This window comes from Pholcus phalangioides, unplaced genomic scaffold, assembly GCF_987345545.1.
Source record: "Pholcus phalangioides strain wild (caught in Gottingen) unplaced genomic scaffold, Ppha-v1.0 ptg000024l_1, whole genome shotgun sequence".
In the NCBI taxonomy this organism is placed as follows: Eukaryota; Metazoa; Arthropoda; class Arachnida; order Araneae; family Pholcidae; genus Pholcus; species Pholcus phalangioides.
The window spans coordinates 4908873-4926212 of record NW_028301616.1 but is presented as its reverse complement, the minus strand read 5'-3'; the positions used below and the strand labels follow the sequence as shown (position 1 = coordinate 4926212).

At 36.1% G+C, this 17340-nt stretch overlaps 1 protein-coding gene across 3 annotated transcripts in view; it reads left to right on the top strand.

Moving 5' to 3' along the window:
• The window catches only part of LOC149068618 (protocadherin Fat 3-like), a 181316-nt gene that overhangs the window by 116493 nt on the left and 47483 nt on the right, over window positions 1–17340 (top strand). For all 3 annotated transcript variants that reach the window (XM_089250408.1, XM_089250406.1, XM_089250409.1), the window contains exons 9-11: window positions 2257–2388; window positions 6059–6158; window positions 6346–6455. In XM_089250408.1, the coding sequence (XP_089106534.1) occupies window positions 2257–2388; window positions 6059–6158; window positions 6346–6455 (342 nt within the window). The remainder of the gene's footprint in view (window positions 1–2256; window positions 2389–6058; window positions 6159–6345; window positions 6456–17340) is intronic.

The window sequence follows — 17340 nt, the reverse complement described above, 5'->3', positions numbered from 1 at the left end:
GGCAAACCGTTTTTTATTTCGGTTATTTCCCCGGTTTTTATGAATTTTTAAAGTTCTTGCCCACCCTGTACAAAAAACACTTCATAGTCTATTAATTTTTTTAGCACATTTATTCTACGAGAACCAATATTCTTAGTATCCGATATTCACAATGAACCAAGATTTATGGTAACAAAACCTAAACCCGGAATTCGAATAATTTCTAACGTATCTAGTTCTTGAAACACAAAAGATCCTAAAATGCAGAGAATATACGAGGTTCAATTGAGTTGATTTTTTTTAGTCCAGATGTATCTGATATTTTCCGGAACCCTGTAATTAGAATTCTCTATCACGCTGGTCTCCCCTCAATGTTCCCCGGCATGCGGCCGATGCGGGGGAATACGGAACTTTATAATTTTTCCGTGAGAATTTTAGAGTGTTACTGGTTAAACATCAGACCAGAAAAAGAAAATTATTTTTTAATTGTACTTAAAAGAAATACGTACTTTAAAAATGTTCATCCGTTAACCTCTTTCATAACCAGCAAAAAAAAAAACCCCGCAGGAGCTAAACATTAGCTCATAAAGTAAACTTTATTGTACGGAAAATTACACTAATTATAAATACTGCTACTACTAAATCACTATATGTGCGTGAACGAGTAGTGAACTTGGCGTAAAGTGTGTTTCTGTGTTATACTTCTTATGTGAGTGCCGCCATATGCCATCAGTTTTTCTAACTATGAGTAAAGTATGATGACTAAATAATTGTATCGCTGTAGATGCAATTGTTCAACCATTAATATAAATTTTATTCAATCATCAATATAAATATTGTTAAATCATCGATATAAATATTATTAAATCATCGATATGAATACTGTTTAATCATTAGTAAAAATAATTATTAATATAGTTATATTTATTATATTAATAGTATTTCAGCGTCACTCTTCAAAGTACTCAGCTCGGATTCAGGCGGGGCATTCTTCCGTTGCTGAGCTGCGCAGAGTTCATGAAGACTGCGTTCTCTGTCTGGATATATGTAAAGCCCTGGAAAAAACAAATCACACGACCTTATTATCCAAACTAATTGATCTGGGTTTGCCTGACTATTTCATCATCTTTTTAAACAGTTAGTTACCACTGGTGTCAAGACAACGAAATAAAATTTAAATCATCAAAAATGTCAATATATTCTCTTCACTAGACGGTACAAGTTTCCAAGAACTCCCATATACATCGGCAATACGGTGTTAACATGAAAACTCCAAGTCAAATGTCTAGGATGTATACTAGATAAATCGCTCTCATTTTCTCCTCAGGTGACGTACGTAAGAAATAAGGCCTCTCAAACAGTTGGGATGTTGTCCCGAATCACATTCCCACAGGCCCGGCTAACGTTGAGGAATAAAGTAATTCTTTTTAAAACTATTATTTTCGTCCTATTCTGACATATGCTGCCCCAGTGTGGGCTCATGCCAGTCTTACAAATATGAAACGTTTACAGGCGCAGCAAAACATCATTCTTCGTCAGTTTACCAGAGCCCCCTGGTATGTAGGAGGAAAAAACATCCGTAAAAAGATCTTGACTTACCACTGATCTTGGATTAGTGGTAAGTCAAGATTAGATTTTTATAGTAAAAACACCACAAAAAACATTATAGCCAGTGGTCTTTGCATTTCGGTTACGTCAAAAACAAAACTTATAATTGTTGTTTATGGAAATAGCACTTATTGACGTTGTATCCGAGACGTCGCAATAACCGAGTTTGAGTAATAGTAAATGCCTCTTCCTTAACCTATTACAAGAATTCATCGTAATCTGTGTTGCGCTTTTCCTACCTTTACATTATATGTTTTTGTCAATGATACTCTCCTTGAAATTGGAAATTCATGCGCCCCTAATAACTGTCTTTGAAGTAAACGCTCCATGCACAAAATGTCAACGCCTCTTCTCTTTAAAAATCACTTGAAAGGGTGTAGGTGTGTATGAATCAAAGACATGGGTGGATTTTAAATGGGTGTTTGTTTTCGTACTTTCAGAAGCTTCACGATTGATAAATCATGTTTCAGTAATTTAGACACATGTTTAACGGGAGGAAGGAATCATGAAAAATATTCATGCACATTTGGTGTAACGCAGACTTCTTCCTTTTTCTATTCACACGAGAATATATGGTTGATAACGAGGAATAATTTAGCCACATATTTCAAAAAAAACATGATCAATTCCCCCACTCTAATCTTTTCTTTTTTTTTCATTTACTTCTAGGATCACGGCAGCCCTGAGAGTCGAAGTTCGGTCACCACCATGACCATTAAGTTGAAGGATTCGGACGATCAAAATCCGGTCTTCACGAAGGAAGTCTACAAGACTCATGTCCTCGAAGCGGCTACAATAACGGTATTTAATGACGACTCAATATCTTCCTCTTTAGTGTTTCCGAATATATGTTTGCTAATAATACTCGGTTCAATTACTTGTTCCGAAATCGAGAAATGAAACTTGGGTTTCTTTTCCAAGGATTTATCCCCATACATTATTCAATGCTCAGGAAGTTGAACTTGTTGAAACTGTTTATAATACAGTAGAACCTGTCGACTTGTGCAACCTCATATCCAGGACAGTTCCCTACATAGCACGATATTGAATGGCATCGAATTTCAACGATACCGTACGCTTTAAATCTTGGAACACTTCCATAATTTGGACGGATTTTAATGCACCCTTACGTGTTCAACGTGAGCGTGTTTTACTGTATATAGGAGCTTTTCAAAATTGTTTGTACAGCAGATATCTCTACAACCGGTGACATTAGAGACATACTCTTCAGTACAAAATGTTTTCAAATGACGTGCAGTTACTTAAAATCTGAAAATTTGTTTGAGGAGTCGTATACATAAAAACAATGAAAATATTAACTTTTTATACAGTTTTCGTGTGCTCAAAAACCCAATTAGAATGTTTTTATTTTATACATTATGTATACATTTTTGTGATAGAATGTTTTTGTTGCCCTGTCTCTCCCGAGGCTCTCTGGCACGACTGCACCCTCCGGGCCAGTGAGCTAAAATCGTGTAAGTGACAGAGCCTGGTCGTGATCAGTCTGTTCTGTTCTGTCTCCCCTGAGGCCAACAAAAAAAATTCCATCTATCTAAGTGCAATATTCGCTGAAATATTTGAATTCAAAAATCGAAGAAAAGTTGGGGGTGAACAGTATAACCCCTTACACACGATGCTTCTTTCCCAAATTTTCTGTGATTTTTGAACTCAAATATTCCAGTGACTATTACTTACACGCGTGGATTTTTTTTCTGTCCTCAGAAAAGACAGAACAGACCGAGTACGACCAGGCTCTGTCACTTACACGATTTTAGCTCATTGCTCCGGAGGGCCCGGTCGTGCCGGAGAAAATTCTGAAAGGCGAGTAGGGAGATTGCCCCCCCCCTTTTTGGTAGGGTACAATATACTACATTCGTTAATCGTTATACGTACAATCGTCGTGACAATGTACATTCTTTGAAAATCTCAGAAGAGACGGGGAAGAACTTCCTAATTTGGTTTTTGAGCACACGGGAACTGCATAAAAAGTTAATATTTTCATTGTTTTTATGTATACGACCCCTCAAACAAATTTTCAGATTTTAAGTAACTGCACGCCGTTTCAAGTCCGTTTTAACTAAAAATATGTTCCTAAAATCAATGGTTATAGAGATATCTGCTGTGCAAACAATTTATGACACCCTGCATATGAATGAGGATACGCATGGACTGTAATGAGGTACAGTGAGTACACAACTTTGAGGATAAATATCCTCAAGTTGTAGTTTTCGGAATCAGCGAAAGCCTACAGGACTATGTCTGGTGTTTAACGTATAAAAGATGTTTTTTTGTTTAATACCAGTGATTCTCAACCTATGATACGCACGTTCCAAAAGGTACGAAAAACTATCAATATTCGCGGAAAATGCATAAATAAGTTGAACATGCGGCCACGTGACATTCAATGGTTAGCGTAGTGCTTCTCAAACTTTCCCCATCGTGGCTTCTTGCCCCAGTTAAGGCGACTGTATAAGGATGTATATATTAGAGGCTAAAATAGCCCGTGTCATTGCTTACCCCCGCCTCCTCAGAATAGTCCCGAAAAGAACAGATTCATTGCATTGAATAGGCACACATAGATACTGGCAACTCATCGCGATGCCTCTGATAAACGTTGGTGGGCCCTCATCCCCCACCCCTAGAAGCCACGACGCAAACTTTGAGCAACTCTGGGTTAGTACAATGAACACCCTTCAGCTGTGCAGGAAGATTAAAATTATAGCCCGTTGTCTTTGCTTTGTAACCCTAATGGGTAGTCCAACGTGGCTCGGGGTTTAGGAGCCACGAATCAAACATCTTCAAATTGTTGTGAATTTTTCATTACTGCAATTCTATACTCTCTGTACAATACTTTAATTAATACATTTATAGGAAACTGGTCTTAAGAGATTCCAGAAAATATGTTTAGCCCTCACCCCCAAACTCATTAAGACAGCCTTGTGTCTGTCCAGCACCGGTTCTAGAGTGTAGATTATGGTATAATAGGCCATAGAGCGAAAGATGACCGTGGTAAGACAGTCACGAGCATGAATCCACAGCGGAAAAAAAAATCTGAAAATGCTCTTGTGGGGGCTGAAAGATAGAAAAATATACCGGGACGTTCTGAAAGTTCTGGCATAGAGACCCACGTCAGGATGTGGAGGACCTGGGAATAGAAAGTTGGTATGCATCGTCGAAGAAAAAAAGTGAAGCGTAGTTATAAGATAATACGCATAGGTAAGCAAGTTATTTGGTCACTTCCAAGGGGTACACAAGTCACTTAGTCCTTATAGAAAATACTCGAGTCCCTTAGTCCTTATAGACGTTACTCCAGTCACTTAGTTTCTTTCGGGGGAAGGGGGGTACGCATGTTACTCTGTCACTTCCAGGGGGGTAACGTAAGAAGTAACTTAGTCGCTTCCAGGTAGGGCCATCTAAAGAGAATCATGGGGCTCCCGGGTAACTTGCGAGTACGGGGCAAGGGGAGTCATCACTACAAATCTTTGATAACTTTTCCGACGCAACTCTGCCTCTTTTGATGTAACGGAAGTAAGGTGCTTTGCATCAGTCCGGGGATGTGAGCGGATCTACCCATCTATGACTGCTTTAAGAATTCAGCAGAACCGTGAATAAAACCAGGGCCATCTAAACACATGGGGCTTATTCAGTCATATCCTAATGTCATAGTGTCCATGGGGAGAAGTGGCTTACATGATGGCATGTGGTACTATGATTTATTTTCGAGAATAAGTTGTAAATATGTAAGCCTTCAATTCCAGATAAGTACTTCCCACTTGCTGAAATCACTTTAGCCAAGAAGCCCATGGTGTTCAGATTGTTCTGAACAGAACCAGGACCAAGTTGACTCACTAGACTCTAGCTTAGCTGAAGAGTCCAGAGAGAGAGAGAGATCTTATTTTTAAAAAAATTCTTCGCTATAAATTTGCTGAAAAAAATGAATCATTAATTAAGAAGGGCCTCTCTCCTAAATGGGGATGTGGGGACATGGCCGTGTCTTAACAGAATTATGGGACCCCCGGAAAAATCGATGTTCTAACACTCCTATCTGTCTAGAAGTATGTGCCTACCTCTACTTATACACTTAATTTCGTAAACTATAGTATCAAATATCATTACTATGAGTCCCGTGGGCAGTGCCTGGTGTGTTAAGACGGCTCTGGGAGGGGGGGCACAAGAAGAAAATATGTTTCAAAGGGGGCCACGGGTGAGAAAAGGTTAAGGTAACAACACTGGTGTATCCCACCTCAAATTGTTACTCGAGAGATGAATATTAAGCTGTAATCATGAAACATCCATCACTGTATGCGCATTCGTGATCATTAATGTCTATTACATTCCTGTCAAATTAATTTTCATTCTTTCCCGACTGAAACACTCTATTAATACAAAACAGGGAAGTTTTTTGTTGTTGGGGGACGACGTTGAAATTTATGGAATCCCTGTGATAATGAAGTGATTTCTTTCCTTTAAGGGTGCGAGGATACGAGTGAAGTTGTCGTTGGATCCACCCATTCACGCTTTCGACAAAGACGTGGGTGTTAATGCACCATTAAGATACACCATTATTCAAGGTAAGTTCATTCATTCATTCATTGAGCACTTTGTTACTCTAGTAATAGCGCATGTCATACGTGACTTTCCGTCATCCATTTAACTTCTTTTTTTCCCAAGTATATTTTATGGGTTAGGGGACAAAAAAAAGAGGAAAAACTGTCGGTGACACATCATTTTTCATTCATTCTGTTCTGGCATTTACAGGTAATGAGAAAGGATTGTTCGAAATGCACGCTCAAACGGCTGACCTGTACCTCGTCAAAGAAATCGACCGGGAATCGCTCAAAAACCCGATACTCACTCTTCACATACAAGTAAGACCGTTTTTCTTGTGATAATTTAATTTATTACAGTCATCAAGTCCATCTCGCGAGATTTATAAATTTTTCTTACGCAGTGAAACCTCACTACAACTGTACTTGATATAACGATAAATGCTTCTACAACGATATTTTTTCGGATATTGTTTTGAATTGCATATAGTTTAATGTTAAACGCCTCTCGATACAACGATATCGCTCAGGGGCCATTCAAGTATTACGTAAGCAGATTTTCAGCCATTTTTGACCCCCTTCCACCCCTTCTTGTCAGCAGAAGTCAGCAAAACACTGACCCCCCCCCCCCCTGTCAGCAAAATTTCGTCAGCAGCTTAGAATATTTCATATCTTCGAAAAGCGGTGGTTGATGACGTAAACAACCTTCAAACCCCCCTCGTGATCAAAAGTCAGCAAATCCGAAACCCCACCCCCCCCCCCCGTCGATGCTGACGTAATACTTGAATGACCCCCTTACTATAAGATAAACCTCTCTCGATAATTGTTAATTATATTTCGAAACTGCTACACACACAACACAACGATATATTATTTTCATATTTCACTCAAAATCACATCACCTTATATAATGTATAACGTTGAACAATAATATCGACGTAAAAATCAAATAAACATAGGGGGCTTTATATTTTTCATATGATTCTAATTTGAGAGAAATTTAATTAATGATTTGAATGATTTTTCCATTCCAGCTATTAAAAATTTCTATAAGTTTTTTTTCTTGACGCATCGAAGTATTCCGTTAACCTTCCCTTCCGTCGGGTGCAATTGATCTAATAAACGCAGCTTGACATTTCCTCTTCTTGCTATTTCCCCCTAGATGGCACTAGCGCTGTTGAGTAGCTGTGTCTCTTATCTATAATAATTATGTTCTAAAAAATAATAATATATATACTCAAATCTATCTTATCTTATAGTTAGATTTGAGTGCATAATAGTCGGTTCACTTAAAACCTTATCAACGATCAACATATAGTGCCCGGCGGAAGTTTAATTGTACTTCCAAAGATCTTTTTGTCGGCCGTATATACACGTGTGGTTAAAAAAAATACCACACGGGATGTACCACACAATGTGCTCCATTGTTTTTAACTGGCATAGGGCATTTGGTGGAAGGGGAAGGGGAGTTGGACGGGAAATTCTTAAAATTTATGAGTGAAGTACTGTGTGTGAAACTGAGAAATGTAGTCTACTAAATCTTTCTCTACAACAGTTTTCCACTTCTAAGGCTTATGGCTGATTTTTTATGAAAAAAATACCCCTCATTTTAACAAATTTACCCCTTAAAATTTAGGAGAGGAGTGAAATTACCCATCAAAAATTTTCTTTCGGATAACAGTGGAGGGACATAAGGCACTCAGGCACTCTTCCCCTCTCCCCCACCCCCCTCCCTTCCGAAAATTTAATTTTTTTAACATTTTTATTTAAAAAAATAAAGTATTGAAGAAAATATTAAAAATGTTAAAAAAATGTTATTTAAATCAATTTCTTTAAATTTAAATTTTTGAAGGTTGAAAGCTCAAAATTTCCCTTGAAGAAATTTCTTGTGCCACACTCCCCATAAGATCGATCCTGCGTACGCCCTTGGCTATACATGTCCCCTTCCCTTGAACCATAAATGTTATATAACTAATCTTAAATCTATGCCTTGAACAAATGGGACCGTGAGTTTATTTCAGGTCTCTAAATTTGATGAGAAATCAAATAAATAAAGAATGTTCCCGCCAAACAAACACTTTTCAACCCCTTTGGGTCGAAAAGTGTTTGTCTGTTTAAATTTCTTTTTTTTTTGTCTGTTTGGCCCATTGTGCTGTTTGTTTAATAATAATAAAAAAAATCCCGGCTATGAGGCCCCCCCCCCCACCAAACAAAAACCGTGATTTCACTCTAGGATGTGGGTCGACAACCTGTAGATGAATATTATAGCCCTGTTGTATTCAGATATATGCAGCACGTGAAGATGCACACACAAGCAACAGCAAATTGAATTCAGATTGGGAGGCGGGTGTGTAATATTCGCATGCACACATACAGATCATGAATACTTCCCCCTAATGATGGGGACCTTGTTTCTAACTATTAACATTAACACACGCACACCCTATTTATAGGAGTGCCGGATACTTCCTCGGAATTCAGACTAAAAATAGAAGACACCATTCTCCTGGAATATTGAATAATGAAAACCCATTTAATTAAGAAAACTGTCAACATTACGGTATATTTCGAAGAATAACATCTCATTCAACATGGGATACGAGTACAATGGAGATAAGAACTTCTAAGATAAGCAGCATCCTTGTAATGGAAATAAAGCTTTATAAAATTAGAGGGGATACTCTTTTTCTCTCTTATAACAGTGGTGTGAGGACACAATTGTGTGTGAAACAAAGAACAAAACTGAAACTAGGAAGTGATGGACAACACTGGACAACGTTATTTTTTGTTGTTTTTTTTTTCCTTCCTCATCAACTCCTTAGAAAATGACGGGCCGAGTTTTCACAATAACACAGGAAAAAAACATTCACGGTTGGATAATCTTAAGGAGTCGATCGTGATAAGCGTCGCCTCGATGACATATAAAGAAACAACACTTCGCGTGAGATTCCATTCCATTCATGTGTTTTTTCATGTTTAATTTTTCTTCTCTTTTCCTTTCGTTATAACGTGCCTGACGCCGTGCGTGATCGGGGTTTTTGCTTTCTCCTGTAAAAGAGATTCGGACGTACCTACATAACGCGATCCCCACATTCGAAGTAGAAATCTTCATAAACAGCATCACGTTCACACTCTTATATGATAATAATAATGCTGAGATTCCCCGATAACCATCGCAAATTATGATGAGCATTTAATTACTGGTCTGAAATCACGTTCCAGCATGGATGCGCACGCACATCAATCGGTGCTTGATCGTTGCGGTGCTTATGTTCGTTTCCAATCCTTGGTTCATAGTGAATGTAGGGGTCGTAAGAATCACGAGACAATATAACTCAATTCATAAGGTATGAGAATACGTGGCACAGAAATCATCTCGTCCAAACGAGATTTTTTTGGAATGTGAGAGAGGGAAGTGTTATACGTAATAAACTTCTTCAATGGACCACAATAATGAGAACTGATATGTTAATTATCCGAGGAATTTTAGTCGATCCAGTTAATACTACTGAAGTCATCCTCTCTCTCTCTCTCTTGCTGAAAGATGGCGCATAAGTCTCAGCCCGGTATTCCAAGGAACTCTAACTAAAGCTAACTATACCTCACCTTGTATCAAGGGTCTTTCATTTTTTCAGGCTGAATTGAAACTCCCATGAAGCCCGCGGGCCACCAACTCTTGTCATTCAGTGGCATTTCAATAGCGGGGGGGGGGGGGAGCAATGCGGCCCAGAGCTAAACAGCAACAAAAATAATTACTTTTATTTATTCTGAAAGTATTTCTTTCATTAATTATCAATTTTGATTAGTTCTGAAATAAACGTTTTCACTATTTCTGAGAGTTTTTTTTTATCAGTTACTGTTTAATTGATTCTGAGACTAATTTTAATCTCAAATCACCTTAAAGTGATTCTTTAATTATTTGTTTCGGTGATTCTGAAGGATTATTTTCCGTTTCAATACATCTTGTGAACTAATTTCTTTCAAATATTATTTTATGGATTAGGAATTAATTTCTTAGAAGTTCAGAAGTTACGAAATTATTTCTCTTATAAGTTATTTAAGTTATTTTTTCATTAACTCTGAAATTATTTATTTAAAAAATTGTAGAATTAGTTTCTTTCAGTAAATCTGAATTTTCATCAATTAGCTCCGGAATTATTTCTTTCATTAATTCAAAAATTATATCTTTCATTAATTCAAAAATTATATCTTTCATTAATTCAAAAATTATATCTTTCATTAATTCAAAAATTATATCTTTCATTAATTCAAAAATTATATCTTTCATTAATTCAAAAATTATATCTTTCATTAATTCAAAAATTATATCTTTCATTAATTCAAAAATTATATCTTTCATTAATTCAAAAATTATATCTTTCATTAATTCAAAAATTATCTCTTTCATTAATTCTAGAAGTAATCGTTTATCAATTTTTTCATTCATTTTCTAAAAATGGTCGGCCTGCCACGACAAAAAGCTCCGAGGACCAAATGTGGCCAGTGAGCCATGCATTAAAGACCCCTGCCTTGTATGAGGATGTACCTTCGTGTATAAATATATATATATATATATATATATATACTGTGATGTTTTGATTTTTTTTCATGTTTTCAGTCAAGGACAAAGTCCCAAAATTGAACGAGTCCAAAAATTTCAGGATATATAATGGTTTTGAAACCATTTAAGTTTGAGGTCAAATATTTCCTCACGCATTTCAGGCTATTCCCGAACTGCAACGAACAGCCGTCCACGCCCTCAAAAAATACCAATGTGCCCTACCTTGAAATAAAAACCCAAAATCTAGGGTATGATAAGGATATACACTAAGGTTTTTTATACACTATCCGTCAGAAAGGGAAAAGAAAATTACTAAAGATAGAGAGAGTTTTTATTTTCAGTGTGTATATTAACAACCACTTTCTACAAAAGTGGTGCCTATGTATGCATAATTTATTGGATTAATTCCACTCTTTCCACTCTTGTATGTAGAAGCGAGATTAAACTATATAATTTATATCAAAAAAGCAGCTTGAGAAATGTTGAAATGTGCTTCGAAACTAGAGATTAATAACACTAATTATTCCTTGGCGTTTTTTCATCTAAATATAGTTAGCTGTCTTTAATGGTATCGGAAACGGCAGTGATGAGGATGGACTTACTAATTTTACGATTCTTTACAATCATATATAACGGCTTCCTTTTAATGAACTGCAGTCCGTTACTAAATGTTCCGGTCAATCGCTTTTATGATGCGATGGTAATTTGCCGCTTTTCGTATCGTTAATGGACTGGGATTAGCAGTTTCGAGTATCAAATATATCCCTCGAACCGTTTAATTATTTTGATCAAGAGGCAATGTCACTGACTGGTGTCATATGATACTGTAGGTCACTGCTAATTGTTAGTTGTTATTTTTATTCTTTAATACTAGATTGGTTTTTTTTTTCCCGGGGGATAGAAATATTGCAAAAAAAAAAAAAACTCATCGATAACCGTTGTATCCAAAAAAAGCAGCAAACTAAAGCTTTAACAATCATATGTACGCCCAATTAACTAATTAATGATAAGAAAAGATCATTATTTTCAAGTTAAATCTTGGATAATATTTGAAATTGCTTTCATTATTTGAAGTGTTTCGTTGAAGGCTGATTCCATCTCCATATTTAGAGCAAGGATGGCAGGAAAAAAATTGATTCTCCCCAAACCTTGATCAGGTTCATTCATATGTATGGTGACCATGTGAACCGCATTTAACGGGATATTCGGAGAGAGAGAGATTTTTTGTCATCCCAACTTTTTCTTTCATAAAATTATCCCGTTTTTTCCCCTGTATTTTTAAAGAAGCGCACTTGAATATGTAACTGAAATATGTTGGATGAAAACAATTTTTTTTATTACTTATGCATTATACGGGGCAGGGCCGAAGCGTGCCTTCTCCGTTCTCCACGGAAGACTTTTTCTTAAGGTCCCTTGAAAGGGTTATGCTCAGGAAAAGTAAGGGTTCCCCCTCCCCTGCCTCTCATTTTGCAAATTATTTCAAACAAAAAACTCGAAATTTTTAAGAAATGTGTAAAGTAAGTGTGTATTTTTTGTTGGGGGGGGGGGGGCGTTCAGCTTTGGCCCCGGACATATTGGTCCCGGTGGCCCAGTTGTCACGGACCTGATGTAAATACATGGTGTAAAGTCTTACCTACATATAGGAATACTTTTTATCTTTCGAACCGTTGGTGATAGAAATATGCTTTATGTTAGAAAAAATATCCAAATAACGTGCCCATTTTAAATATGTCATTTCAACTGACGGTCCGCCGACAAAAAGGCATACATGATTTCAGAAATGCTGAAAAGCACTTTTATGAAAGAAATTAGTGAAAGAGAGAAAAATTACTTCGAAAATCAGTGAAAGAAATAATCTCATAATTGATGAAAGTTTATATAAGAAACTGAAATACAAAATGATGCCATAATTGATGAAAGAAATAATTTCATAATTTTAATTAACATTCCGGAACTAATAAGGGAAATAATTCCAGATTCAATGAAAATTCATAAAATTAATTATTCCAAACGTAATGAAAATTCATATTTAATTGGGAAAATAATTTGAGAACAAATAAAATTCCTTAAACGTTCAAGGGCTACGATTGTTTGATTCGCAGGGCCCATTTGGCCCACTCGTTTAGATGTCGCTGTACATCACATTGAGTCCTTGTGAATCCAGATGATCATCTTATAAATACACCGCACTTTGACTTGTCGGCCGTGGGATTATTGGATGTTTTTGTTTTCATCAAGCAATGCCTTAAAGGTTGAAAATCACTGAAGTATATTATCAAGAACTGGTTCTTTTATTAAATACACTACTCAAAACACTTAGAAGAAATTTAATTTTTATTTAATTGTGATTTTTAAACATTTTAATTCATAAAATATTGGCAAACAACATTTTTAGGTATTCACAAGATTTAATCATCAACTTTTTATAAATAATACATATTCCCTAACTGTGTTTTGAGCTGAGTACTCATAATATATAGATCAGTTTTCTTCATCCTTTTTGTAACTGCGAACCACTGAAAGTAACTGACCAGATTCGCGGACCGGAGGAAACCTACGGAATCATTTACGAACCGGGAAAAAAAAATAAATTGGAGAAATAGTTTGCCGACCGGTAAAAAATAAGAAAGGGAACAAATAAATACAATTTGTGTGTGTAGTAATAATAATTCACGTACTTTTTATTTTGATGGGAAAAATAAATAGATAGAAGGAAAAATAAACGTATATGCAGAGTGAGATTATAATTAGAGTTTCATTTTTTACTCTCTGAGTGGTTTTTCTTAAAAACTGCTTATCAGAATGCAGCCAAATTTTTAGGATATCTTAATGATACCATGGGATGGGAGAAAGATTTGTGAAATAAAAAAAAATTGTTCAATTTTCAACCACCAGGTGAAAGAATGGAGCTTTTTTATTGAATTTTTCTTCTTCCCATTTACCATGTGTAGCGTATGTACCAAGTTTCAATGGAATACGCCTACCAGAACTTGCGCTACATATGTCTGAGTAGTTTCAACACAGTGGTTTTTCTTATCGATAAGGGATGTTGGTAGTTTCAACATACTGACACCGCTCAGACCAATGTAGCACCCGAGTATACTGACACTACTCCGACGTAAGTAGCGCCCGTTCTGGAAGATGTATTCCATTGAAACTTGGTACATACTCTACATCAGCGGTTCTCAACCTTTTTTGACTCGCGGAGCCCTTTTTTAGTAAAAAGATTCTATGTCGGAGCCCCGTAGGCCAATTTTTTAATTATTCGTCAAAGTTACTGATTTATTTTTACTATTTAAAAATATATAATTATTTTTTAAATTGTTACTGTTTTTTTCCTCGAGCGGCTGCGGAGCCCCTGGAGAGTGCACAAGGGCTCCACGGAACACCGGCTGAGAACCGCTGCTCTACGTTGGCCATGGGAAAAAATAAAATTCAATAAAAAAAGTTTCACTTTATCACCTGGTGGTCGGAAAAATTGAATTTTTTTTAATTTCATAAATCTCTCTCTCATTAAGATATCCTAAAAATTTGACTGTATTCACTTGAGCAGTTTTGGAGAGAGAAGCTGCTCAGAGTACGGGAACTTCAGTTATAATCACCCTGTATTAGAAATAGAGGACCGGTGGCTCACAGCACACTTACAGATACTTAAGCGGGCCGCGACACATTTTCAGTTCCCTTAAGCGGCACAGTGCATTTTTATAGTTCACTTGACTATAAATGTTCGAGGAACATTTCTAGATCACTCAAGCGTCCCGCGACACGTTTTCAAACCAATTAAGTGGCCCGCGCTCCTCAAAAGGTTAAGCACCCTTGCTGTAGATTTTATTTGAAATCTTACTTCTCACCCCACTCTTTCCAACCAACGAGACCTTCACAGATTCACACAATTATAACAGGAAAGCTAGTTGAAGTTCAGTTTAAAAGTAAACTCGATCAAGAAAACAAGTTTTGGACTTGACTGCGAATTCCTTATGGCATTGGGTATTGCGGAAATCGATTTCTTCTACCCCTCAATGAACTTTGGATGATAATTAGTTTTAAAGTATTAGAGGTGATTAGCTCTCGTTCTGTGTCTGTGGTCGCGGCGAACAAAAGAATTTGCAGATTTCGAAGCAAAAGAAATTTTAAAAAGGGTGGAGTAAAAATAGTGGAGCAAAACCATGACTTTCTCTTGTTTCTTTCCTCTTCCGTTACGCAACAGGTTTGTTTGTTGAACTATAATTCTGAAAACAACTTCTATCAGATTTTATAGAGCATATATTTTTTAGAGAGAACTAAAAAAAAATATTTCTCACGTATCAATGTAGCTACACGGTTCTTCAAAACTTGATGTGAAATCTTTGAGAGTTTGTCGATCAGTGTTCTTCAACCTTTTTCTACTTGCGTACCGATAAGATTAAGTGAATAATTTCGCGGACTGTTAAAAATGGAAGAACTAATTTGCAAAACAGCGAAAACAAAATAATATGAAGAAAATTTCTTGATTTTCTAACTTAAAAAACTTGACTTTATAACCACGAAAAATATATTTGAAATGGGAACCCCCCTCCCCCTTTGCTGCCACCTATCAGATAAAAACAGAACTATTTGTTATAATTCCTCACATAAAATTGGTTGTTGGGTTTTTAGCCAGTGGGTAGCATGAAAGGGAATAATATACGGTATGAGATCGTATATTTCTTATTTTCATGATGCACACCGTGTAAATTTCATGCGTCGAAGTATTGGTTAATATGCTTTATGCAGAGATTTTTGATACACCTAGCAAAATAAAATTAATTGCGCGAGACCTTCTGCCATCTATCAAATAAAAACAAACTAATTGTTATAATTCTTCTGGTACGACTGATCGTTGGTTCTAAACCGGTGGGCAGCATGGCAAAAAATTGTAATTTGTAAGATACTATATACATTGTTTTCTTTTATTTTTATGCTACACATTGCTGCAAATTTTACTCGCCTCGATACCGGTTACTATGTTTTTATGTTTGCTACAAAATAATTGTGGTAAACATAAAAATATACATACCGGTATTATGGGGTAATATTTACATACTATTGCATAGTATATGCAGCAGGGAAATAAATAACATATGATATCATACCACATATTGTTCATTTTCATGCTGCGCGCCGGTATAGAACCAACAGTAAATTTTATTTGAAGAATCCATAATAGTTTTGATTTCATTTGATAGGTGGAAGCAGGGTTCCTATTGCAAAGTTTTTCTATTTGAAGCAATATTCATGTGCCCTTCTGTGCATTGCTCTTCTGTACAAAACATCAAAAATATGTATATTTCAGTCATTCCTATTCTTTTACAAAATTGTCGCGTGTTCCCCTGTATTTTCAACGTATCTTACTTGAATCTGTAAAATTACTGGGTGACATCATGTGGGACACGTACAGTAATTTGTATATCATTTACATATTCCATTGTTGTACGAATATAAACATGAATATTCATCTCATATATTTCACATATTTTTCAACGTCTTTTTCGTAAAATACAAGGTCCCATAAATTTGTGAAGAGGTTAAAAAGTGAAAAGAAAATTAAGAAATTGGTACATTTTTTTGAATGTGGTTTACGAAAAAGTTATGCTCAAGAAAGGGAATTATTTTTTGGTGCGGAATTTTGTTCAATTTTTTTGTCGATAGATGGCCAGGGAAACTAGACCGGCAGACATGATTGCACCTGAATATTTCTTCAATTTCTTCTGTGTCCAAAACGTTCGTGAAGTTTCAGCTTGGCTGACGTGAAACAACTTCGCCCTTGTGCTTTATCCACCGATGTCAACATCACATGCCAATTATCATCATCACAACTGCGCCGATAATAGGAAAATTCAGAAATGAGCTGTTAACCGTTACACCCCGAATTTTATAGGACTCTGATTTGCATATTCCCAGTGATTTTCTTTTGAGCAGCGTCCTCGATCGAAGGAAATTGGAACTAAATTTTAGTTTTCTGTACCAAAGAATATATTTTTCGCATACCGTATTCAAATTTTTCCAGTTCTTTCAATTTTTATGAATTTTTGAACAACTTACGAATTTATGGGACACCTTGTAAAATTTAATTCACTATGATTTGCAGTTGCTCTCTTGCAATTTTTAACATTTAGCTGCCCATTTGAAATTTTTTAGCAATTCCAGCTATAATTTAAAAATGTTTTTCGTATTTTTCCGTATTCAAGATGCGTAGCTCTCATATTTTTCTCGATTAAATATGGTCAGCTTAGTGATACCGGCCCACCCGGCTGGTGTTTTGGATTGAATGTAAATTTATTTCAGAATAAAAAAAATCAACGAGCACAATTCTAGAATATTTATTTTGCCAGTTTTATGAGAATTACGAGACAAAAGCTTGAAAGGGGAGTCGACTACACTGAAGTCATAATTACCGAAACACTTATGTTACACGACATTTTTATTGCTCTATCAAGAAAACGAGTCTGGTGGATTTTTTACGACTTCCGCCATTAAGATTGTTAAACATGATGATCTATTGTTACAACTTGGCCAAGTGTTTACTTTTACCAATTCAAATTGTTGGTTATTGTCTGCAGGCGGGATATGCCAGGTAGAGAAAAAAAAACCCCATCAACATGAAGTTAACTATCGATTTAATACTAG